General features: G+C 43.6%; 1 protein-coding gene across 4 annotated transcripts; it reads left to right on the top strand.

The window, feature by feature from the left end:
* The first annotated feature begins 1183 nt into the window (after positions 1-1183).
* mapk4 (mitogen-activated protein kinase 4) lies at positions 1184-25431 on the top strand. 4 transcript variants are annotated; one of them, XM_061767869.1, is made up of 11 exons: positions 1184-1314; positions 1441-1543; positions 4471-5545; positions 5889-6064; positions 6394-6513; positions 16976-17120; positions 19731-19813; positions 19917-19995; positions 20870-21089; positions 21178-21331; positions 21813-25431. In XM_061767869.1, exons 3-11 carry the CDS (start codon positions 5179-5181, stop codon positions 22659-22661), a joined length of 2193 nt encoding a protein of 730 aa, XP_061623853.1. In that variant the 5' UTR covers positions 1184-1314; positions 1441-1543; positions 4471-5178; the 3' UTR covers positions 22662-25431. The 4 variants fall into 4 exon arrangements, with proteins under 4 accessions (XP_061623853.1, XP_061623854.1, XP_061623855.1 ...); XM_061767870.1 differs by lacking the exon at positions 6394-6513; XM_061767871.1 differs by lacking the exons at positions 1184-1314; positions 1441-1543 and having other exon boundaries at positions 5286-5545; positions 5915-6064.
* The last annotated feature ends 126 nt before the right edge of the window (positions 25432-25557 follow it).

Below are 25557 nucleotides of genomic sequence, written 5' to 3'. Positions count from 1 at the left end.
CAATTCAGGTTTATTTATAATATACCTTGTTCACAACAAGGGTTGATCACATTTTCGGAACATGTCTCCATAGGACTCCTTAAAATATCAGTGTCAAAAGTGGGAACAATTATTGGAATATTTAATATAAATAAAATGGGATGAAACAAAACATCAAAACATGGCTGCTATACATTGTATCCCATTCGCCCCCACCCCCTCCCCTGCATGTATAATTTAACACTCATTTTAGAATGCATGCTGAATATTAAGACTGATGTGTGCGATTAATGTAGAAAATTCTAGCAGTATTTTAACTTTTTGATCTCCGTTCCTTGATGTTTAGTGGTATGTGGAAAAATTGCTGTGATCCACTAGACATCCACAACAATGTTTGACAATTTCCTCCGCACCACATTCCATCTGTAGACCGTTCATCTCTTGGCAACGTGGATGTCTCCACACTATACGCACTTCATAACATGCTAAGACTTTCTCCATCCCCTTGTATCTGCGGATTGCTATGATATACTATGATGGCTGCAACCAGTTTTATCGTCCTAAATTTCGTTGTTTCGTTCTCTTGAATTGACCTTGTAACTCTTACAATATCTCATCAAAACAAAGTGAACAAAAACACAGATCATGACGGTAAAAATCAAACACACAACATAATATTAATAATAACAAAAAATAATAACATGTAAAATATTACATTACACAATATGAATGACATCAAAAAGAAGCACTATACGTACTAGATATGGATTAAATCACACTACTTCCGCATTCTAGACTGTAACAACCTTTTTTCACAACAGCGCCATCTGCTGAATGTAGGGGGTCACTGCACCACTTATGTTTTCCAACCACATTTTTATATTTAAGGCGTTTATGTAATTGTGTTGCGTGTGTACTTGATTAACCTTAGCAGGTTTTATAGGCCATGGAATGAAGACAAGAAGAAGGAGAAAGTTTAAGTGAGGTCATCCTTGCCTACATGATGCTGCTGCTGCTGGGACTCCCAGACTGAGCAGATGGAATTGTGGGAAAAGATGAAATGAGAGACGGGGACTTCATCAACTGCAGTGTGTGTGCGTACGTGCATACGTGTGTCTTGATAGAGATCCGTCCTCTCTCTCTCTCTCTCTCTCTCTCTCTCTCTCTCTCTCTCTCTCTCTCTCTCTCTCTCGCTCCATTCTCCACGGTGCTCTGGGCGGCCACACAGCGGGGCTCTCGGCTCCGGAGCAGCCCGCTGCCTTATTTCATTATCTGCGGATCCCCACTCTGGAGCCGCCGACCCGCTGCCGGCTTCCTACACTCCCTTCTCCCACGGTATCACCCTCATATAACAAAGAAGGATCGAGATAAAGAGATGCCTTCTCTTAATTCACTTTTTTCCCCCCTACGAGGACTCGCTTGTGTCTTGCTTATCTTGTTCTCCGGATCTTTTGTCTGCAGACGGCGGGCAGGCTGCTGATGCTCCAGCGAGTGTGATGCTGTTGTTTTTCCTCTTTTATTCTGCGCTTTGTGATTGCATCGTGGAGCTTGCCACTCAAGCGAGGTGAGCACTTAATGGTTTTAGTGGTATTGGCGCACTTTCCCCACCTCTTATCAAACGTGTTTTAGTGGATGTAATGCCAAAGGGGCGTCACACTGCACACGCACGCACGCACACACACACGCACGCACGCACGCACGCACACACACACACACACACACGCACACAGCTGCTGCATGAAGCCAGTGCACACACAAGAGAAAGATGCAGTGAAGCTTTAATGCTGACACCTGCGAATACAGTGCACACACATTTCCCATAGTAGGCAATAATAATAAATAACCTCTTCCAGGATAATCATAACATTATCATTTAACATTTTTAACTGTCAAGTGCATCACATTGTGATCTAAACCTCTAAAAGTAGAATAGCTTGCTAAACATTTCACATCAATAAGAAACTGAACGCAGTTTGTGGAGTTTAACTGAAGTAAAATATTTCTAATCAGAATCAGAATCAGAATCAGAATCATCTTTATTTGCCAAGTATGTCCAAAACACACAAGGAATTTGTCTCCGGTAGTTGGAGCCGCTCTAGTACAACAGACAGTCAATTTACAGAACACTTTGGAGACATAAAGACATTGACAAAAAACAATTGTGCAAAAAGATGCAGAGTCCTCAGTTCGAATGGCTAATATCGCAATAGTCCGGTGCAATGACCATTGTGCAAAGGGCACTGAGACTTCAAGGAGTGTATGCGGTTTAAAGTGACGAGTACTGCGATAATCTGGGACAATGGTTGTGCAAATGTTACAGATACTCCTCAATCAGTGTGCAAATGGAGCAGATGCTACTCTGGCATGAGTGGCCACTATATGCAAGTAGTGCAGCACGGCGAGACAACTACAGTGAGTGCACGAGTAATACATAATACAGAAATGTGACAACGAACTCAAGTCAAAAAATTGCCAGCTTGTTGTAATGGAATTGTAAGTTAGCTGTTCAAGAAGTTGATTGCAAGAGGGAAGAAGCTGTTGGAATGTCTACTAGTTCTAGTTTGCATTATTATTAATTATTAATTATTATTAATTATTATTCTTTGACAAAGAACATGCTTGTAAAGCCACTTGTTGCCAGGGAGAATTTGTGAGGTTCAGGTTACTCATGTCCCCAAAAGGGAAGTTTTTTTTAAAATAAGAAGATCAATTTAAAAAAATTATAATAATAATGTAATCCAAACTCTTTGGAAACTTGTGTCAGAGGGTCCTACTGCCCCACACAGAAAGTCACATGCTATAGCCTCTTGTTACCGGGTGGGATTTGTGAGTTACATTTATTCTGAAAAAAAAAACAAAAAAAACACCAATGTAAAAAAATGACAATATTAATAAATAAATAAAATACAAAATAAAATAAGTAATTTGTAATGTTCAGACAGACACACACTGAGGTAATGCCGCAACAACAAAAACACCCTATAATTTCATAGTGGTAACACAAATTAAGAAATGAACTGGATACATTTTGCTATCAAACAACAATTTCTGCCCTTCTTTCATAAGTGGTACACGTCGATACTGACCAAAAAAATATAATTTTAAGTACTTCGGTGGTGGTATTTTCTTTGTATGAAGATGGAAAAGTTTTTTGGTTGAATAAGCTGCAGTATACGCACACACATGCACAAGCATACACACACAAAGCGTCATCACCAGTGGTGATGCATTATTTATAAAGTTAGTCTGAAGCTGCGCCTCCCACCCAGCATCACTATATGCAGCCTCCCTCGCTCGTGAGAGAGAGAGAGAGGGCCGAGAGAAAAAGGGGCTGTGTATAAAGGAGCTTTGCTCATTTGTATTGATGGATTGTTTGGCTGCTTGCAGGGATCAAGGACGGTTGTAATGTAAGTGCTTTATAACAGCGCGCAACTGCTCAATGTAGTGTGATCCAGTACAAGAGTTAAATGTTAATGTTGGTTGTTGTAGTTTGCAGTAATGTCGAACCGTGCTGCATTATATTGAGAAAATTCTAATATTTTGGTCGGCTTCTTTAGCTGGTCAGTATAGAGTGCCACCAGAAAGTATTCACTTTTTCCACATTTTGCTATGTTACAGACGTATTCTAAAGCTGATTTGAGTACAGTTTTCTATAAAAACAAATCCAAATAAATCAACACAAAACATACCATCATGACAAAGTAAAAACATATTTTCAGACGGTTGTGCATAAATTTATTGAAAATGTAAACATTTAAACATAACAGGTACATACATAAGTATTCACACCCTTGGCGTACTATTTTGTTGAAGCGCCTTTGGCAGCAATCATAGTCTCAAGTCGTCTTGAGTATGTCTCTACGAGCTCAGCACACCTGTTTTGGGGTATTTTCTCCCATTCGGCCATTTTTAGGTCTTTCCAGAGATGTTGGATTGGATTCGAGTCCGGGCTCTGGCTGGGCCACTGGAGGACATTCGCAGGTTGCTGCTAAAGCCACTCCTTTGTTATCTTGGTCATTGTCATGTTGGAAGGTGAATCGACGCCCTAGTCTGAGTTCCAGAGCACTCTGGAGCAAGTTCCCTTGAAGAATTTCTCTGTATTTGGCAGCTGTCATGTTACCCTCTATGCGGACTAGTCACCCAGTTCCTGCAGCAGAAAAACAGCTCCTTTACAACTTTTCAGTATGTTTTTGTCAGGTTTTTGTATTTGTACAGCAGTGGTGTAGTTACTTAGCTACACAAGTGCATGGGACAAAATAGCTCAACCACAAGAGTAAACACATTGTTAAATAAATACCTCTCTGACAGAGTCAATCAAAACTGAGCATTACTACGTTTGTAAAGGCAGAATTATTATTATTATTATTATTATTATTATTTTTGCTACAGCGCTTGTATTGGATCTATTAAATGTGACAGTAACTCTGGTGAGACTGAATACTGTTGCTGTGTGACCTTCAGGTATCTTGCTTTCTCTCCTCCCTCCTGCAGGCGCGGTAACACATGGGCCGGTCGACTGATGCTCAAAGTGGGGTGCTGACCCCCCCCCCCCCCCCCCCCCATCCCAGAGTGTTGGCAACAGGAAGCGGTTTGGTGCAGGATTAAAACACAGGAAGACCACCAGTGGTTGTCTTATTGCTCTCGCTCGGGACTAAGTTGATTTAATGAACCACCGACGCCATCATGGAAGAGGAAGAAGACAATTTAACTATAGCTGTCCATGATGCAACTGTTTCAATGGATACCTGAGCAGAGTTTATGAGAACCCGGCAGAGCTTTGAGCAAGTTACATATGTGCAAGTCATAACTATGTTTCTAAAGTCTAAACCCTCCAGTCTGTCCTCAAGTTACTGTGGCAAAAAAAATCAAGTCCAGTTAGATCAAGTCCTCGCTAAATTTGAAGCGAGTAAAGTCATCACTTGGGTTAAGCAAGTCGTAAGTCAAGTCAGATCTGTTGCTCTAGTCGCACATTAGCCACTTTGCACTCAGTAGCTAGTTAGCTGTACTAATACATTCACGATCACGGTTGTAACCAACACATCTTGTAATTTTACCCAAAATCCCAATATCCCAAACGTTTGCGAGTAATGACGGTGGAATGGAGTGAGTAGAGATACACCCTGTGGACCTTTTAATCAACAACACCAAAAAATGTATTTAATTACATAAAAAAAACACCAGCCTCCCAAGTCATCAATCATGGCGAGACAAGAGACGTTGCACTTCCTCCACCACTTCGATCTAAGCGGCCACTTCGTCGACGTCAGGCCCCTTGGCGCCGGAGGGACCGGGTTGGTCCTGTCGGCCGTGGACCAGCGCACGGGACGCCGTGTGGCCATCAAGAAATTGGCCACGCGTGACGCCGTCACGGTGAAGCACGCGCTGAGGGAGGTGAAGATCACCCGCCGGCTGCATCACGAGAACGTGGTTCGGGTCCATGAGGTCCTGGCGCCCCACGGACGGCCATCGACCAGGGACCCGGCCCAGCTCGGCGCCTTGTACGTCATCCAGGAGTGCATGGAGACGGATTTGGCTCGGCTGCTGGAGCAAGGAGCGCTGTCGACAGGTACAGACGCATGACAGCTTTGCTTTGGTTAAAACAGATTGTGACGCAATAAATTTAGAAAATCCAGATAATAGATTTTAAGTGTGTTTCCAAAATCCGAATCAGATATTTTGGTTGTATTTACACTTGCCACATTTGGCTTAGCTTAATGGATTCCAGTGCGATAACTTTCGATACGTTTGGTTTTACATTGATGCAATACGTCCAGTGGTACTGTAATACAAGGGTGCCAAAAAGTAGTATGCGTTTCAACTTTTGTCGGTGGAAACAAAAGCAAATATTCACAAACTGAATCAAACAGTCCTGCTGGGTGTAAAAGTGGCTTAAGTCGAAATGTCCGCAGGTCACGCTACTCTGCTGTTCTACCAGCTGCTGCGGGGCCTCAAGTTCATCCACTCGTCCAACGTGCTTCACAGAGACCTGAAGCCTGCCAACATCTTCATCAACACTGACCAACTGCTGCTCAAGATCGGAGACTTCGGTCTGGCCCGGATAGTCGACCCGCACTATTCTCATAAGGTAAGCTTAAGCTAACGGTCAGGGACAATTGTCGCTATTTGTTTGTGCTGCAAAGCACCTGAAAAACATATTTAACAAATATATATTGCATTATAAACCCTTTATAATGTAATAAACAAAGTGAAATTTGGATACAAAATGGATATAATCAATCACTGGTAATGTCAGAGTTTTGCACAAGGATACATGCTAGCTGTGTTAGCTTCTATGCTAACTGCTCAAGAACAAACAGCTTTATAATAAAAATGAAAAACATGTCATATACTGCCCTGCAGTTCGTAGCCTGGAGGGCTCTTTGCGTCCTCTCTCTCTCTCCCCTCCCCTCTCAGTTTTCAGCACCTGTCTCCAATCAGCCTCATCACCACCGGTATTTAAGCCTGCCTCTTCCAGGAAATCCTCACCAAAGTATTGCAGCCTCGCCTAGCGATACTACGGCCCACCGTACTCAAGTAAGCCACTTAACTCCTCGTTCCCTTGTTATCTCTTGTGTCTCCTCGTTCCCAGTGCTCCCCTGTGTTCCTGACCCACATCATTCCTGCCACCAAGCCAGCCGCATGTTCTGTCCACTGCCTGCCACCTGTCCACACTGCCGCCTGCCAACACATCCAGGACCACCTCCATAACATTTGCTCAATAAACTGTTCATCATTTTACATCTGCCTCCGCCTGCTCTTGGGTCCAGCTACTCCCCACACGTGACAGAATACTTTGGCCACTATGGACCCAGCAACTCCGGAGGCACTGAAGAACGCACTCACCCTCCAAGGCGCCCACATTGGACGACAGGACAAAAGACTGCAAGAAATCACTGAAACGCTCCACTCCCTTTCCCAACATGTCTCCCTCCTTTCCCAACAGATGCAATCCATTCAACCCCCTTTAAGTACTCCTCCTGAGCCCGTAGCCTCCGAGCCACCCCGCTTCCCGTACAAAGAACCTCATGTCCCTCCACCCTAGCCCTACTCCGGGGAACTAGGTGCATGTAGCCAGTTTATTCTTGATTGCTCACTCGTATTCAATCTCCAACCGTACAGTTATCCCACCGAACGTTCCAAAGTAGCATATCTCACTATCCTCCTCCACGGCAAAGCAGCAAAATGGTCCACTTCATTATGGCACAACTCCTCCCCGTCCTCCTTTCGTTTGATTCCTTTTCTGCCGAATTCCGTAAGGTTTTTGATCACCCCGTTCAGGGCAAATAAGCCGTCGTCTCCTCACACTCACTCAGGGTGCTAAGTCCGTCAAGGAATATTCCATCGACCTCCGTATCCTTGCTGGTGAATGCGGGTGGGATGACGCAGCCCTTAGGGGAATCTTTTCAAATGGTCTCTCCGAACAAATCAAAGACTAGCTTGCGGTCCGGGACGAGCCCTCCTCTCTCGAGGCTCTAATCGCCCTCTCCATCCATCTGGATAACAGACTGCGAGAGAGAGCCCGTGAGAAAGGGCTTTGCTTGTGTAAACACTCTCCCATGCTGAGCACCACGCCGTCAGCTTCTCACCCGCCTTCTGCACCGTCTTCCGCACTTTTGTCACTCCCCGTTGCATCCGATGAATCCATACAAATTGGTCAAACACGTTTCGATCCACAAGAAAGCGTCGTGTCATCCAGCGGTTGTGCATCTACTGCGGTCAATCCGGTCACTTCATTTCCTCGTGCCCCCTCCGACCAGAAAGACCAGCCTCACCGCGTCCCGAGAGGGTCGTGGTGAGCCAAACCTCAATTCCCTCAAGCTCTCCCTCGCGCATGCATTATCATTTCTGCTCATAACACCCCCATCCCTGCCGGTGCCGATGATAATTTTATTCATGAAGAAATAATTCACCAGCTCCAAATCCCTCTCCAACCACTTCCATCCCTGAAAAAAGTCACAGCCTTGGATGGGCGAGTAATTTCCCTGGTCACCCACCAAACAGTGCCCATCACACTCCTTATTTCAGGCAATCACAGCGAAAACATTTCCCTTTTTGTCACTCCTTCCCTTGAGAGCCCCTTAGTTCTTGGTATTCCCTGGCTCCAACTCCACAACCCCACCATAGACTGGACTCGTTTATCCATTACCGGATGGAGTCCTCATTGCCATTCCCACTGTCTGCTTTCTGCCGTTCCACCCTCAGAAGACCCACCACCTTCTGCCGCCCCAGTTCCAGAATAATATCATGACCTCTCCCCAGTATTCAGCAAGGACTTGGCCATCTCTCTACCTCCCCACCGCCAGTATGATTTCACCATAGACCTCTTGCCGGGAGCTCCACTTCCCACCAGCCGACTCTACAAGCTCTCCCTTCCCGAAAAAAAGGCTATGGAGGATTACATCTGCGACTCCTTGGCTGCTGGCCTCATACGCCCCTCCTCGTCGCCGGTCGATGCTGGATTTTTCTTCGTAGAGAAAAAAGACACGACTCTCCGCCCATGCATCGACTACAGAGGACTCAATGACATTAAAATTAAAAATAAGCCACCGCTACCCCTGATCGACCCGTCCTTTGAACCCCTCTGCGAAGCCCAAATCTTTACCAAATTGGACCTCGGTAATGCCTACCACGAATGGACGAAAGGAAGACCGCCTTCAATACCCCTCTCGGACACTTCGAGTATCTTTTCATGCCATTTGGTTTAACTGACGACATCCGTGACATGCTCAACCGGTTCGTGTTTGTATACCTCGATGACATCCTCATTTTCTCCCGCTCCCCCGAAGAACACCGCATCCATGTACGCCAAGTGCTCCAGCACCTCCTCAAGAACCGTTTATACGTCAAACCGGAAAAATGTGAATTCCACCTATCCTCAGTACATTTCCTCGGCTACATCATTGCAAAAGGACAACTACAACCGGACGCTGGCAAAATCCAAGCTATCATCGACTGGCCCATCCCCGCGACCCGCAAAGAACTGCAAAGTTTCCTTGGATTAACCAATTTCTACCGCCGATTCATCCGTAATTACAGCAAGGTCACTATTCCCCTCACCAGTCTCACACCCACCAGCTCCCCCTTTCAGTGGACCCCGGCAGCCTCACAAGCATTCAATAACCTCAAATCCCTGTTCACCACTGCTCCCATTCTGCGCCACCCTGACCCTTCCCTCCAGTTCGTGGTGGAGGTTGACACCTCGGATTCTGGAGCTGGAGCAGTCCTTTCGCAGCGAGACCCCACGAACAATAAACGTCACCCCTGTGCTTTTTTTCCCCGTCACCTATCTCCAGCAGAAAGGAATTTTGACGTCGGAAACCGCGAGCTGCTGGCCGTAATATGGGCCCGAGAAGAATGGAGGCACTGGCTGGAGGGGACGAAACAACCATTTCTCATTTTGACTGACCACAAAAGCCTTGCTTACCTCCGTACTGCTAAATGTCTCAACCCCAGACAAGCACGCTGGGCACTATTCCTCAGCAGATTCAATTTCAGTCTCTCCTTCCGTCCCGGTTCCCATAACACCAAGGCAGATCCCCTCTCCCGTATTCACTCACCACCCTCCAGCACAGCAGAACCCGAATCCATCCTTCCAGCCTCCTGTTTCGTTGGAGCGGCCACGTCGGAGATCGAGCAGGTGGTCAAGGAGGCCCAAAAGACCCAACCTGATCCCAAGACCGGGCCTCCTGACTGCCTGTTCGTCCCGGATTCAGCACGTTCGGAAGTCTTACAGTGGGCCCATAACTCTAAATTAATTTGTCACCCTGGCATCACCCGTACTACCCAGTTCATTCAACAGCACTTCTGGGGGCCCAGCCTCATCAAAGACACCAGCGAGTTCGTTCAAGCCTGCTCCGCCTGCGCCCGAGGGAAGTCTTCTCACCGACCTCCAGCTGGCCTGCTGCGCCCCTTGCCAGTTCCCAGCCGCCCTTGGTCTCACATCGCTGTGGACTTAGCTACCGGCCTGCCCCCCTCTGAAGGTAACACAGTTATTCTCACAATCATCGATCGTTTTTTCAAGTCTCCATTATGTGCCCCTCCCCAAACTCCCGTCCGGCCTGGAAACTGCTAACCTCCTTGTATTACATGTCTTCAAACTCCATGGTATCCCCATCAACATAGTCTCCAATCCCCAGTTTTCCTCTCGGTCTGGAAGGAATTCTGGAAGGCGGTGGGCGCAACAGCCGGCTTATCCTCGGGGTATCACCCGCAGACCAACGGCCAGACGGGGCGGGCCAACCAAACCCTGGAATTGGCACTCTGCTGTGTGGCCGCCCGCAACATCTCCTCATGGAGTTCCTTCCTCCCATGGATTGAATACGCTCAGAATTCCCTCACCAGCTCCGCTACCGGTATGTCCCCATTCATGGCTTGCTACGGTTTCCAACCTCCACGGTTTGACCTACAGGAGCAGGCGGTGGCAGTCCCCTCCGTACAAGATCACCTCCAGAGAGTTCAGGCGGTTTGGAAGGACGTCCGGGCAGCGCTGAACCGGTCCGCGGCACGCAACAAGCAGCTCGCAGACCGTCATCGCTCCCCGACGCCCAAATACAAGGTGGGTCAAACACCTTCAAACAGAGTCCCGTAAACTCGCTCCAGCTTCAGTGGCCCTTTTCCCATCACCAAAATCATTAATCCCAATTCCGTCCAGTTAAAACTGTCACAGTCCCTAAAGATTCATCCCGCATTCCACGTCTCGTTACTCAAGCCTGTCTCCACCTGCGCCCTAAGCCCTCCGGCCGAACCCCCTCAACCCCCCCGGATTATTGACGACCATCCGGCCTTCACGGTGTCACGCATCCTCGACGGGAGGCCTCGGGGGTTCCAGTACCTGGTCGACTGGGAAGGGTATGGGCCGGAGGAGCGGTCTTGGATTTCCCGGAAGCTTATACTCGATCATACCCTTTTGGACGACTTCTATGTGGCTCACCCGGGGAAGCCTGGCAGGACGCCAGGAGGCGTCCGTTGAGAGGGGGATACTGTCATATACTGCCCTGCAGTTCCATTATAGTAGCCTGGAGGGCTCTCTGCGTCCGCTCTCTTTCCCCCCTCCCCTCTCTGTTTTCAGCACCTGTCTCCAATCAGCCTCATCAACACCGGTATTTAAGTCTGCCTCTTCCAGGAAATCCTCACCAAAGTATTGCAGCCTCGCCTAGCGATACCACGGCCCACCGTACTCAAGTAAGCCACTTAACTCCCCGTTCCCTTGTTAACTCTTGTGTCTCCTCGTTCCCAGTGCTCCCCTGTGTTCCTGACCCACATCATTCCTGCCACCAAGCCAGCCGCATGTTCTGTCCACTGCCTGCCACCTGTCCACGCCGCCGCCTGCCAACACATCCAGGACCACCTCCATAACCTTTGCTCAATAAACTGTTCATCGTTTTACATCTGCCTCCGCCTGCTCTTGGGTCCAGCTACTCCCCACACGTGACAAAACATGTATATATATCACATATAAACACACATATATTTGATATACTTGTATATGCAATATACATGAATGTACAGTATATATTGATACAGGATATAGTTTTCTTTTTGTGATGAATAACAGAGTCACATTTGTTTGAGTGACACAAAAATCACATTTTAAAATATTTTTAGTAAAACAGGACACTTGACTCAAAATACTAACTTTAGCATAACTTGGGAGGTGTGCTGGCTAGTCAACCTATATTCTAAACCTCTCCATAAAGTATGTGATACAACAATTGTTACTATTCTCCCTATTACAATCCGGCGTAGCATCAACAGCTGTTATTTGACGACCACAATCTTACCGTACATATTGATGCTTTCGGAAAGTTTCAGGAACAATTTTTTTTTTCTTACCGGTAATTTAACTTTTAAACCACTGTGGTAAATGTGAATTTGTTAGCTATAACAAATGAACTCCAAAGTTATAGAATGTAATGAACGCAAAGGTAAATGCTAAATGCTACAACATCATGTATTGAAAAATTCCAATTTGTACACCTTATTTCTTGCTTACTGTTCAGTGATTGTTTTCGCTGCTTCTCTCGTTTCTGCGTTGTTTTTCCCCATTAATCTTCTGCAAATAGAGTGCGATGAATCATCAGCTCCACTTGTTTAAACATGCCAGCAGCCTTATGGGAGTTTTGTTGTGAATTTACACTTTTTATTCACTTTGGAGGGCATTAAACTGTACTCTCTTACAGGAAGTTGTAATAAATCCACATTATTATAGCCAAATTGATTTTTAACATACTGTAATTACTCTCACTTGGTAATGAGATGTTTCTCCTTATTGTTCCTGCGATGTGCGAATCGGTCACGCTGAAGATGGTTGAATGTGTGCATTGTAGAGATATTATTCTGTTCGCTTACGCTGATGTATTGTCGGTGCGCTATGAGGGAAAAAGATAAGGGCTCCTCGTGAAAATGTTGGTTGTTCCGGTGTAGGAATGACTGCCCGATAAGACAGGATAGTATTTCAAATGAAGCATCCCACAAAAAAAGGAATGTTTGTGGGCATTGACATCCTTTACTGACAAATGGATTTGCTCTTGGGCAGCACAATGGATCTGCTTCACAGATCTCTGGTTCGGGGTTCGAAACAGAGTCACAGATAGTCAGTCTAAACAGTCAAACATACCAATACAAAATGAAACCACTCACAAGGATCAGACGCTCACACGGAAATAACTGCCCAACCCAACCGACTCCAGCTCCTGATGTCACTCACTAGGCCACGCCCCTGAAAGGCACACATCAAGGACATGAATACGACTGTGTGTGTGTGTGTGTGTGTGTGTGTGTCTTTCAGCCGTATTACACTTCATAAAAGTGCAGTTTATCACTTTACATTCTCTTTTATTATGGTTTTTATACAATTTTCCTTTATGAAAACTAAGTTACAAAAAATAGCAGTGGATTGCTGGAAATGGTATTTAAATGAATCAAAATTAGTAAAATTGATTTGATATACCAGTAAATTGTGTTTCAAGCTTGGTCGAATTAAACTTGTAAATCAAGGTACCGCTGTATTTTAGTTGTCTCGTATAGTTTGTCATCCAGCGCTTGGGTTGTGTTTTATAAGATTATGGAGGCGGAGGTAATGAAGTTTCCTGTACATACTGTATATTGTATACCAGCCTCAACCTGTCTAGTATCAGCTTTAGTACTAACCCTACTCTATGATCTGCATGAGCTGCCTTATTCTTAACGGGAATACTGTAACATTAGTTGAGCTGTGTGTGTGTGTGTGTGTGTGAGATGAAAGGTGATCTCTGTCAGCTCAGATCACAGAGCAGCGGGTCAGCTGGGTGCAGACACCTGCGGGGCGTGTTTGCAAATGGGGGAGCCAGAGGACAAATGGGGGAAAGGGTGAGAAATCTTTTAGCAGGAAGTTAAGCGGCGGGTGAGAGAAAGCGAAGCGTCAATGTGGCCAATGTTGACACATTCGAAGACACTGGAGGAATCGTGTGGATTTGTATTGAAAGGTTGAACAGTGAGAGCGTTTGAATGACGCAAGTCATTGTTTACTTCATTCGGTGCACCTGGTGAGGAATGAGATGCGAAAAAGAGCTGGCTCACGCTGTCCTTGCACATAATGCTCAGTTTGATTGATGGATGGTTGGTGTTTTATACTGTATTACATATTTTATTCATGTCATTTACAACCCCAATTCCAATGAAGTTGGGACGTTGTGTTAAACATAAATAAAAACAGAATACAATGATTTGCAAATCCTGTTCAATCTATATTTAATTGAATACACTACAAAGTCAAGATATTTAATGTTCAAACTGATAAACTTTATTGTTTTTAGTAAATAATCATTAACTTAGAATTTTCTGGCTGTAACACGTTCCAAAAAAGCTGGGACAGGTGGCAAAAAAGACTGAGAAAGTTGAGGAATGCTCATCAAACACCTGTTTGGAACATCCCACAGGTGAACAGGCTCATTGGGAACAGGTGGGTGCCATGATTGGGTAGAAAAGGAGTTTGCCTGAATTGCTCAGTCATTCACAAGCAAAGATAGGGCGAGGTTCACCTCTTTGTGAACAAGTGCGTGAGAAAATAGTCGAACAGTTTAAGGACAATGTTCCTCAACGTACAATTGCAAGGAATTTAGTGATTTCATCATCGACAGTCCATAATATCATCGAAAGGTTCAGAGAATCTGGAGAAATCACTGCATGTAAGCGGCAAGACCGAAAACAAACATTGAATGCCCGTGACCTTTGATCCCTCAGGCGGCACTGCATCAAAAATCGACATCAATGTGTAAAGGATATCACCACATGGGCTCAAGAACACTTCAGAAAACCAATGTCAGTAAATACAGTTCGGCGCTACATCCGTAAGTGCAACTTGAAACTCTACTATGCAAAGCAAAAGCCGTTTATCAACAACACCCAGAAACGCCGCCGGCTTCTCTGGGCCCGAGCTCATCTAAGATGGAAACATGTTCTGCGGGCCGACGAGTCCACATTTCAAATTGTTTTTGGAAATTGTGGACGTTGTGTCCTCCGGGCCAAAGAGGAAAAGAACCATCCGGACTGTTATGAACGCAAAGTTCAAAAGCCAGCATTTGTGATGGTATGGGGCTGTGTTTGTGCCAATGGCATGGGTAACTTACACATCTGTGAAGGCACCATTAATGCTGAAACGCACATACAGGTTTTGGAGAAACATATGCTGCCATCCAAGCAACGTCTTTTTCATGGACGCCCCTGCTTATTTCAGAAAGACAATGCCAAACCACATTCTGCACGTGTTACAACAGCGTGGTTTCGTAGTAAAAGAGTGTGGGTACTAGACTGGCCTGCCTGCAGTCCAGACCTGTCTCCCATTGAAAATGTGTGGCCCATTATGAAGCGTAAAATACAACAACGGAGACCCCGGACTGTTGAACAGCTGAAGCTGTACATCAAGCAAGAATGGGAAAGAATTCCACCTACAAAGCTTCAACAATTAGTGTCCTCAGTTCCCAAATGTTTATGGAATGTTGTTAAAAGAAAAGGTGATGTAACACAGTGGTAAACATGACCCTGTCCCAGCTTTTTTGGAACCTGTTGCAGCCATAAAATTCCAAGTTAATGATTATTTGCTAAAAAAAATAACATTTATCAATTTGAACATATCTTGTCTTTGTAGTGTATTGTGTAGTGTCAATTAAATATAGGTCGAACATGATTTGCAAATCATTGTATTCTGCTTTTATTTATGTTTAACACAATGTCCCAACTTCATTGGAATAGTAAATAATTTTTCTTAACATTATCAATTATGTTTATGTTTTTATATTTTACATTTATTTTAAAATATTTTATTCTATTTATTTTTTATTTTTGTATTATTTTAGTGTATATTTCTGCCATATTATCTTATTTGTTAGAGGGGTAATTGAATAATATCTATTGTGGTTATTATTACAGAACACCACAAGACATCTTTTCAAGCTTTGGTAGCTTTTTAAATCATCTAATTTATATGTATTTATAATGATGTATTTTATAATGATGACATGAAGTATAATTTACTGAATTGAATAACTTCGGCGGCACGGTGGACGACTGGTTAGAGCGTCAGCCTCACAGTTCTGAAGCCCCGGGTTCAATCCCCGGACCAGCCTATGTGGAGTTTGCATGTTCTCCCCTTCCCTGCGTGGGTTTTCTCCGGGCACTCCGGTTTCCTCCCACATCCCAAAAACATGCATTAATTGGGGACTCTGAATTGCCCGTAGGTGTGACTGTGAGTGCGAATGGTCATTTGTTTGTATGTGCCCTGCGATTGGCTGGCAACCAGTTCAGGGTGTACCCCGCCTCCTGCCCGATGACAGCTGGGATAGAGGAGAACGGCTCAGGAAATGGATGGATGGATGGATGAATAACTTTGTTGTAATGCAAACGCAGAGTAAGTGTAAATATGTCAGTGCAGTAGTTTCATAATAATGTTCATTGTTGTGGTTTGCGGTGGTGTTAAACTGCATCAAACTAAGAGCTGTTTCTAATATTTTGCTCTTTTTTCACAAACTGTACACTGCGGGGGGGGGTACCTAATATTGTGGCACTTTTCTGGCCTTATTTAAATGCCAAGCTTGCTGTTGCCATTGACCAGACTGATTTGGAGTACTTTACACGGTGTGAAAAAGCAATTTCTCACAGTGGGATTAAGACATCAGCTTTAAGTCCCTCGATGGCTCGCACGGACGACTAAATTGAGCAATTACACCGCAACGAGTACAAGTCTACAAGATAAAGCAATAATTAGCGTGACGGGAAGAGCACATAATAACAGAGCAAGACAAGGAACGCACTTTTAAAAACCACATGCATAGCCGAAATAAAATAATTACTGTAAATGATGCACAATACATTGATTTAGTGCACAAGAGCCTTAATAAAGGATTGTTGTGAATTGTTTAATGTCTTAATATTCAAGAGATGCACATATAGAGGAAGAACAGGGAAGTTCATTAATATCTACTTTTATCAAGTTGTCACAAACAACCAACATGAACCTTTTGTCGGGCATTGAAATGCAAAGTAACTCCAGAAAATGATTAAAGTGGATAGATTTTTATTTTTTTTCAAAACCAAACAAAAAAAAATCTCTGTTAATAGTAACCATTTCAGAATTGGGCATTACCTTTGAAGAGGGCTACAGTGATGTGTGTAACACACAACACGAAAAACACAAAACGATCGATTATTGTAACGTGATGAGACAAATGTTGCAATAAGATGAGAAGAAAAATCTCAATGTTGTTAAATGTGTACCGTCAATTTCAGGTTCGGATTTTGCCTGTGAAGATTCAGACTACAAGTGTAATCAACACAAAAGCCAGAGAGCTGTCTATGGGTGAAAAACACACAAATGTAATATATAACAATAAGCCGAGCATAATTATTTTTCTAAACGCACATTTGTCGTCCATTGTATCTCTGTGCAGGTGTTCCTAATGACGTGGCGTTGTTGTTATTTTTGGAAAGTTACAAAAAAAAAAAAAATGTCGTTTTCCCACAGGGCTATCTGTCCGAGGGTCTGGTCACTAAGTGGTATTGTTCTCCTCGCCTGCTGCTGTCCCCGAACAACTACACGAAGGCTATAGACATGTGGGCTGCAGGCTGCGTCTTGGCTGAGATGCTCACTGGACGCATGCTCTTTGCAGGTAACAATATAGGAATTATAGCTACAGCACTGTATACATACAGGTCTGGAAAAAGCTAAGAGTCCTGAAAATGTCTGGACCTTTTCGCTATTTTGACCATTTCTCCTTTTCGGCAAATTAAAGCTCCAAAGGAGGAAACTTGTATTAGGAATTCTCGAGTTATGTTGTTAGTACTTTACAGAATAAAACAAAAATGTTCATTTTACTCAAACTTACCAATAAATAGTGACCATTTTGCATTGGTCTCTTATTTTTTCCCCCAGAGAAGTATTTTCTATTTACATACATGTGCAGTGGTAACTCCGTAATTGTCATGTTTTGCTGTTTTTAGCGTACAAATGAGTATTAGGGCCACACTGAAAAGATAATTTAGTCAACAGAGAGGGGAAACGTTCCTTAATGTTGCCAGAAAAAAACGGTTTAAGGTTACAAGGTTAAAGTTGTCATGTTTGGAGAATAAACTACTAATTATACAGGTAAACGTATGACCCCCAAAAAAGTTGTACTATAACGAGAAAAAAGTGGTAATATGAGTAAACTTGCAAGAGAAAATATGTAATGTTTAGGGAATAAACTCATTGTGTTATGAGAAAAACGTTTACTGTTATGACAATAACATCTTTACACTATGAAAATTAAGTGTGTAATGTTACAAAAATAAGGTGGCAATAGTACAAGTAAACGTATCAGATGTGGCCCGCCGCATCATTTTACGTGGCCATCGAAAGCAAATCATGTTTCTTGCGAAAATACCAAAATCTGCAGTGTCTTCACTTGTAATAACGTTGAGATATTGCAAGCATTTTCTGATACCAATCACTTTTTTTTTCCCCAAAAAATTTAATAACAGCTGAACAATTATTTTTTTTAGTGACTTCTGATATCAAAACTAGTTATCCATCAATTTGTTGTATATATTTGTAATTATATAAGAGAGAAGCCATAACTATGATGTGGCCCGTGACAAAAAAAAAGTTTGACACCCCTTGATTTAAAACATAATAATGATGATGATGATGATAGTAATAATATCGTGTTGAATGAAATGATTTCTTCAATGATTCAGAGGGTTCGATGCCTGTTCTTCACATATTTAAGAATGAAATATGTCTGTCATCGGAGCTCTCGTATCCGGCTGCTTGTGCCCCGATCAAATTCACCCAAATCGCATTAGACTAGCTGCGCCAAAGGTTAGATGCGGTCTTCACACAGGAAGGCCTGAGCTAGGATTCGGACCCTGAACCTTAGAACTGTGAGGCATAAGAATATGCAAACCACGAGACTTAACTGTCAGTACTTTTTGTTTTTTTCCAGTCTGGCACTAATGCTCATTTCCAATTCATAAGATTGGTAGTGGAATTTTAAAAAGCCCTAAGAGCAAGCCATTTCCTTTATTCGATGAATCCCACATCCATAATTCAACATGACATTACACAAGGCGCGTCTGTTGAGAGATTTTCGGTCCTGAAAGGAAGACAGTCAATGTTCTCTGTGCAGTCTCGGTGATTGCCTGAGCAGAATACCAAATGATTCCAGAGTAAGTCTGCATGTGTTGTTCCTCCTCTATCTTATTTGACCTCCACCGGCCTGCTAGACAACACCGGGGCACAAGAGGCACTTCACTGTTCCAGTCACACCGACAGTTTTTGTTTTTCACCTGAACACCACAGTCCACAAAGCAGCTGAACAATCGCTTTTTATTGCTATTATTAATATTTACCACAGGGAACCCAGTGCACTTTCTTTATAATACACTGGCGGTGTTTACCCATAATGTGGGTAAGAAACATACTGCTAGTTTTGAAAAAATCCGCAAAATATTCAACACACAAATGCTGATAATAATAATGTGAGTGTAATAATGCATTAAGTAAACGGTACCCGGCGGCTAATGTTTTGGTATAGCACTCTCTGCTGGTGTGAAGACGTCCCTACAATAAATCTACTGTCGAAAACCAGCCAGCTATGCTGCAAAATACAACCAGCAGACACTTTATTAGGTACAACTGCAAGATTATTTCCAGAGATAAATCAAAATATTACCAGAAACTTGTTTGAACATTTGGTTGGAAAATATGGAAATATTACAAAGTAAAAAGTTGGAATATTACAAGAAAATCGGAATATTACAAGGGGGGGGGGGGGGGGGATCGGGTTTTTACGTTTATTTTTATTATTTATTATTAAGTTTATTATTAGTAGAAGGTTAAAATATTGCAACAACAAATATGGCGCATTTCAATACAAATGTTGGAATATTGTATAAAAATGGACAATTACAAAAAAGACGTAAAATGTAGTATTACAAGCGAAATGTGTAGGTAAAGCGCTGTAGGAGAAAATAATTAATATTTCAAGGAAACAAATTAAATATTATAGAAGTCAGAATATTACAGGGGAAACAAAGTTGACAGTTGGAACATTATAAGGAGAAAGAAAAATGCTAAAACTTTGCAAGACAATTTTGTGAATATTACAAGAAAAAACGTTGGAACAATCCAAGGGAAATGCTGGAACATTACAAGAAGAAAGTTGGAATATTATTTTTAATATTAGTCCTAACTGGTCCGTCCTTTGCTATGCTGCAATTGGTTACTCTTCCCATCACAGGAGCTCACGAGCTGGAGCAGATGCAGCTGATTCTTGACACTGTGCCGGTAATCAAAGATGAGGACAGACAGGACTTGCTACAGGTGGTTACTCCCATTCTTGACCAGCACATTATATACAACAGTATAATAATTACCATACAGTGATGATCTTACTGTATTTTTTTTGTCCTGTTTTACTGTCTAGGTGATGCCTTCGTATATTAACCACGGCTGGAAAGTCAAGAAGCCGTTTTCTGTGCTGTTGCCGGAAGTTAATGCCGAAGGTGAGCAGACACATTTGAGCGACCAGTCTCCCTAAACATAGCGGACGTTAGCTTAGCTCTCCTGAAAGTAAAGAAAATAAATTCATAATACAAAAAAAACAACAACATATATATATATATATATATATCCAGAGTGCTCAGAACCTCAGACTGGGCCAAAGGTTCACCGTCCAACAAGGCAATGACCCTAAGCGCACAGCTAAAATAATGAAGGAGTGACTTCAGAACAACTCCCTGACTGTTCTTGAATGGCCCAGCCACAGCCCTGACTTAAACCCAATTGAGCATCTCTGGAAAGACCTGAAAATGGCTGCCCACCAACGTTCACCATCCAACCTGACAGAACTGGAGAGGATCTGCGAGGAGGAATGGCAGATGATCCCCAAATCCATCCATCCATCCATTTTCTGAGCCGCTTATCCTCACAAGCGTCGCGGTAGCCTATCCCAGCTGTCATCAGGCAAGAGGCGGGGAACACCCTGAACTGGTTGCCAGCCAATCACAGGGCACCTAGAAACAAACAACCATTCGCACACACATTCAACCTACGGGCAATTTAGAGTTGTCAATTAACCTACCCTGCATGTTTTTGGGATGTGGGAGGAAACCGAAGGGCCCGGAGAAAACCCACGCAGGCTCGGGGAGAACATGCAAACTCCACACAGGCGGGGCCGGGGATTGAACCCCGGTCCTCAGAACTGTGAGGCAGATGCACTAACCAGTCATCCACCACTTGTTGCGTCATTCCCAAAAAGACTCATGGCTCCCTTTAAATGCGGCACACTCAAAGTCTCTTGAGATAACCTGTGTTGTGAATTGGTGCCATATGGATAAAATAGACTTGACTTGACATTGGTCATCCTTTTCCTGCCAGCTGTGGACTTCCTGGAGCACATCCTGACGTTCAACCCCATGGACCGTCTGACGGCCGAGGCGGCGCTGTCCCACTCCTTCCTTCGCCAGTACTCGTGTCCCGAGGACGAGCCCACCTCGTCCCACCCCTTCCGCATCGAGGACGAACTGGATGACAGCCTCGTCGCGGGGCAAAGCCTCAGCAACAGTCTGAGCCGGGCCTCCAGCATCCACTGGGACAGGTAACCCCCCCATATTAACCTCACATTCTAAACAATTAAAAAAAAAAAAAAAAATGTATTTCTTTTTTCCCATTCTGTGCATGTACAGCTTGGCAACCGATGTGTGCTGGCAGCAGTCAAGCGGGAGATGCGCATGCATGCCTTCTGGTCACATGACCTCAGATATGGAAGACACCACCGAGGAAGAGGAGGTACAGAGGGACCCCAGAGCCAGTTGCAACTCACTTCTAGAGGAGGCCCAGGTAGGGGATGCGCATCTATAAATTTGCTTGTTTATATACACTATATGTTTGTACGTATTTGATTTTTAAGAGCCGGCACGGTGGACGACAGGTTAGCCAATCTGCCTCACAGTTCTGAGGACCGAGGTTCAAATCCCGGCCCCGCCTGTGTGGAGTTTTCATGTTCTCCCCGTGCCTGGGTGGGTTTTCTCCGGGCACTCCGGTTTCCTCCCACATCCCAAAAACATGCGTAGTAGGTTGATTGAAGACTCTAAAGTCGCTCTATGTATGCCTTGGTGGGTGTGTTCCTAGGGTGTTGTTGTTGCCCAGTGTGGTTCATAAAAGGACCACCCTACATACCGATCACTTGTTCACTCGTCGTCTCGTTAGGGTCATATTTGGTTACCGAAACGAGTCTTCAGAATGGACATAAATCAAACAAAAAGAACTCACTTCTTTGCTGTCTTTTTTTGTTTTTCCCATTTATTGTCATTTCTTCAAGGTGGACCCACGTAAATATTCTCACAGCAGCTCCGCCGAACGCTACCTGGAAAACTCCCACTCCTCTCTGGACCGGGCCTGTGGTTTCGGGTTCGGCGACCTGGACTGCGGCCGCTCGTGCGACTACAAGGTGGGCTCGCCCTCCTATCTGGACAGGATCGCGTGGCGGGACGGCAAACCTCAGCACTACTCGGAACCACGGCTCATTCTGGATCTGTCTCACTGGAAGCGCAACACCAGCAACCCTCCGGTGCCCATCCAGCCACTTGGTGGAAGCGTGGAGGACGTGCGGGAGCTGAACACGGATGACCGCGTTGCAGGAACGGGGGATTTATTTCAGGAGATCTTCCGCTGGGTGGAGAGCACCCAGTCCCGTCTGTCCTCACCCAGTCCGAGTCCATCTCTGGAGCGGCACTCCTGCTACACCTGCTCTCCGCCTCTCCCGCTCTCCCCTACGGACCTCTCGACTCCGGTCTTCCACTACCCGAACATGGAGCCTCATCACTTCACCGACGAGGACAGACTCAGTCCCTCTCCGCCCATCACCCCTCCATCTCTCTGCTCCCTCCTCCCGTCCTCTCCCACCTCTCCTCGTCTTCCTCCCCCAGCTCTCCCCACTACCACCACTGCCTCCTCCTCTGACTTCCGACCCGACGAGTCACTTCCTGTCAAGCAGAAAGAACGCGTCTTCGACTTGGATGTGTTCATATCCCGAGCGTTGAAGTTGTGCCGTCAGAATAAGGAGAAAGGTGACGGGAAAGGGCGGAGGGAGGAGAACAAACAGGTGAACATCAACAGCAGGTTGCCCAGACCTCCTGAGCACAGGACACCACCACCCCCGCAGACTTAAAGACCACTGCAGGATTTTACACACAAAAGTTTTTTTTTTTTACTTTTTAAACTCTCTTTCGTAGTATACAGAGTTCCCCGCAGTTCATCATTTGGAAACCTGCTCAATTGCATGCTTTTTTTTTTTAAGAGATTGTTTTCTTCTTTTTAAGTGGCAAAATAAAAAAAAGAGAGGCACACTCACCGTTGCACTTTCAGCTATTTATTGACTCCAACCCCTGATGTCCCACTAGGCCACGCCCCTTAGAGGCACACATCCGAGTAATCAGAAGAATCAGAATCAGCTTTATTGGCCAAGTACGTTACAAGACACACAAGGAATTTGTCTCCGGTACAGCAAAATATAAATTTAGGACATAAAAAACACAAGTATGGAGAGTCATTGAGCAATGAAAGTGTACCACTAGTGTGGTGATGCTGATATAATGGCGCACAAATACTACAGTACATACAGTAATGACACTTTAAAAATAACAGTTTTTTTTCACTTTACATTCACTTTTATTCTGTCTTTATTATGGTTTCATGCAAAAAAAAAAAAAAGTGCAGTTTTTCTTTATTAAAAACTCTCAAATGTTTTTTGGGGGGCTGGAATGGATTAGTAGCATTTCAATTCATTTCAATGGGAAAAATAGATTACATATACGAGTAAAACATAAAACACAATGAGCACACTCTTGAAGGAGCTGCTGTCGGACACAACTCACGCCGAGACGCAGACTTGCCGACATTATACTCCACCCCCACCAGGCCCCGCCTCTTAAAGGCACATGTGTGTGTCTAACACACAGACACTACAATACGTATGTACAGTATTTTCATTTTGTGTTTGGTCAAATACGTCTACAATGTGTTTATAAAGTATGCTTTAATAACTTTAAGTGTGTTTTAACATGTTTAAAGCGTGTGGGAGGGGTAACCCCCCCCAATTTTTTATTTTTACATTCACCTTTTGTGGGCAGTTCTGGAATGTACCCCCTGCGATACACTGGGGTTCACTGTTATAAGGCTACACTGTATATCATATGTGCGAAACCAGACCAGATCTGACACCCCGCATCGTTATGGAGAAAATCTGTACTGAAAGAAATTTAAATACTGCCATTGTTCAAGCATTTTTTTTCACCAAATCCCTTTTTAACATAAACTGGACAATGTACAAAATTATTTGCTTGCCACTATTTTTCATGATTTCTGATTTTAAATCCAATTTGTTGTTGGAAGTCGTTTGATAACAGTCCAATGCAGGGGCAATTTTGGATATGTAATCATAGAATAAGGTGATTACAGTACTGTATACATTTCTATAGTTTTCAGCCATAACGGCTATAACTCCTGTGTGGTCCGCAGCGAAAATAAGTTTGACACGCCTGCTTTTTTAAAGGGAATCGGCTGTAAAAGTCCTTTACGTGTTTTTAAATGGGGCAGGATGGTGGAATTTTGGTTTGCACGCCTGCCTCAAAGTTCTCCGATTTTGGGTTTAAATCTTGGCTGTGGCCCTCCTCTGTGGAGGTAGCTTGGCTTCTTTAGTTCTATCTGTTTCTATTCACCACAGTGACATAAAAAAAGTATGATTTCAAAGTTAAGGGTGCAGCATTGTGGAGTAGATTCTGGGTTCAACTCTGCTGCTGTCCCAATATACGCTGCACTTGACACCAGACAACTACACATAATGGCTCTCATAGTTTGGTTTATGTTTTAGTATTCCCAGACCCTCAATTTGTAACCAAAATGTCTTTTTTACACACGGGAGGTTCCTCTGACTGTATTAACCGAGGAGTCCCATAGGACAAGAAAATGAAGCTTGCTTGCATAAAATGTACAACTCCTGTCACATGCTTACATTTGCAGGACATTTTGTGTCTGTTGTGTGGTTTTTACAAATTTCTTGACTCACATTTTGTGTTCATTTGCATTGACTTGGTTTTGGTTTTAATGTGCAATGCTTTTTTTTAAATTTTTTTTATGGATGGCAAATATTGCTCTTTATGGGACTGTTTTTGCATTTGAGAGTACAAAACAACAAACTCTAACGTAAGCCCCCAAATTCTAATGCAATCAACACATTTGAACAATATGAATCCTTTGAAATCCAAAAAGGTTATTTATCGTGCTGACCTGTGCCTAACCCTTGAAATGAGTTGCATTTGATGTTGCTTTAGCTCTTCTACAAGGAAGCAATAAGTATTATTATTATTATGATTTACTGTAACTTTGGTCCACAAACGCATGCATTCAATGTAGAACTGGAAAAAAGAGAGCATTTGCAAAAAACTAACTCAAGTTCTATTCACAGTAGACATACAGCACATTTAAACTCACAACCACATTTATAAATTTTGCTTTTATTCTATCTGTAACAGCGATGTTTAATATGATGTGCTACAAAATTAACTGATTTCAATGATTATTCCAATCCAATGAGCACATTATTATTATTGTTATTATTATTATTATTATTATTATTATTTACAGTACAGTTTCCACTAAACCAGCAATAACTTCTCTCACACAAATTGAACACATTGTTACTGACCTCAATTTCTGGTGAATGAAGAAATGCAGCTGCACACGTATACGTGCCTCTGTACACCTTAATGCGTCCCAACTTGCTGAATGTAAACGCAGCCTCTGAATCGCAATCTGCATGCTTTGTCAGTATAGGAATATGTTTAACTTGATGTGTCTTTTCTGCAGGCTTTTTCTACTTCATTTTGGTAAAGGTGGGAGGTTCAAATGCTAAGCATGGATAGTTTTTTTTCAACTTTTGTGGGGAAAACATAATAAAATTAATTTAAAAAATGCTTGATTTGAATTGTTTTTAGTAGCAATATTTAAAACGGAATTGGGCAAACATAAGAAAGTTTAGTATGTGTTAAGTTTTTTTTGAGAGACGT

Source organism: Phyllopteryx taeniolatus, chromosome 3 (assembly GCF_024500385.1).
Source record: "Phyllopteryx taeniolatus isolate TA_2022b chromosome 3, UOR_Ptae_1.2, whole genome shotgun sequence".
NCBI classification, from domain to species: Eukaryota; Metazoa; Chordata; class Actinopteri; order Syngnathiformes; family Syngnathidae; genus Phyllopteryx; species Phyllopteryx taeniolatus.
This window is presented reverse-complemented; position numbering and strand designations above follow the sequence as displayed.

Coding starts and splice junctions, on each gene's coding strand:
- mapk4 (XM_061767869.1), top strand. CDS start 5,179: ATGGCGAGACAAGAGACGTTGCACTTCCTCCACCACTTCGATCTAAGC. Junction 5,546..5,888: donor GCAAGGAGCGCTGTCGACAG/GTACAGACGCAT, acceptor AAATGTCCGCAG/GTCACGCTACTCTGCTGTTC. Junction 19,996..20,869: donor GCCGGAAGTTAATGCCGAAG/GTGAGCAGACAC, acceptor TTTTCCTGCCAG/CTGTGGACTTCCTGGAGCAC.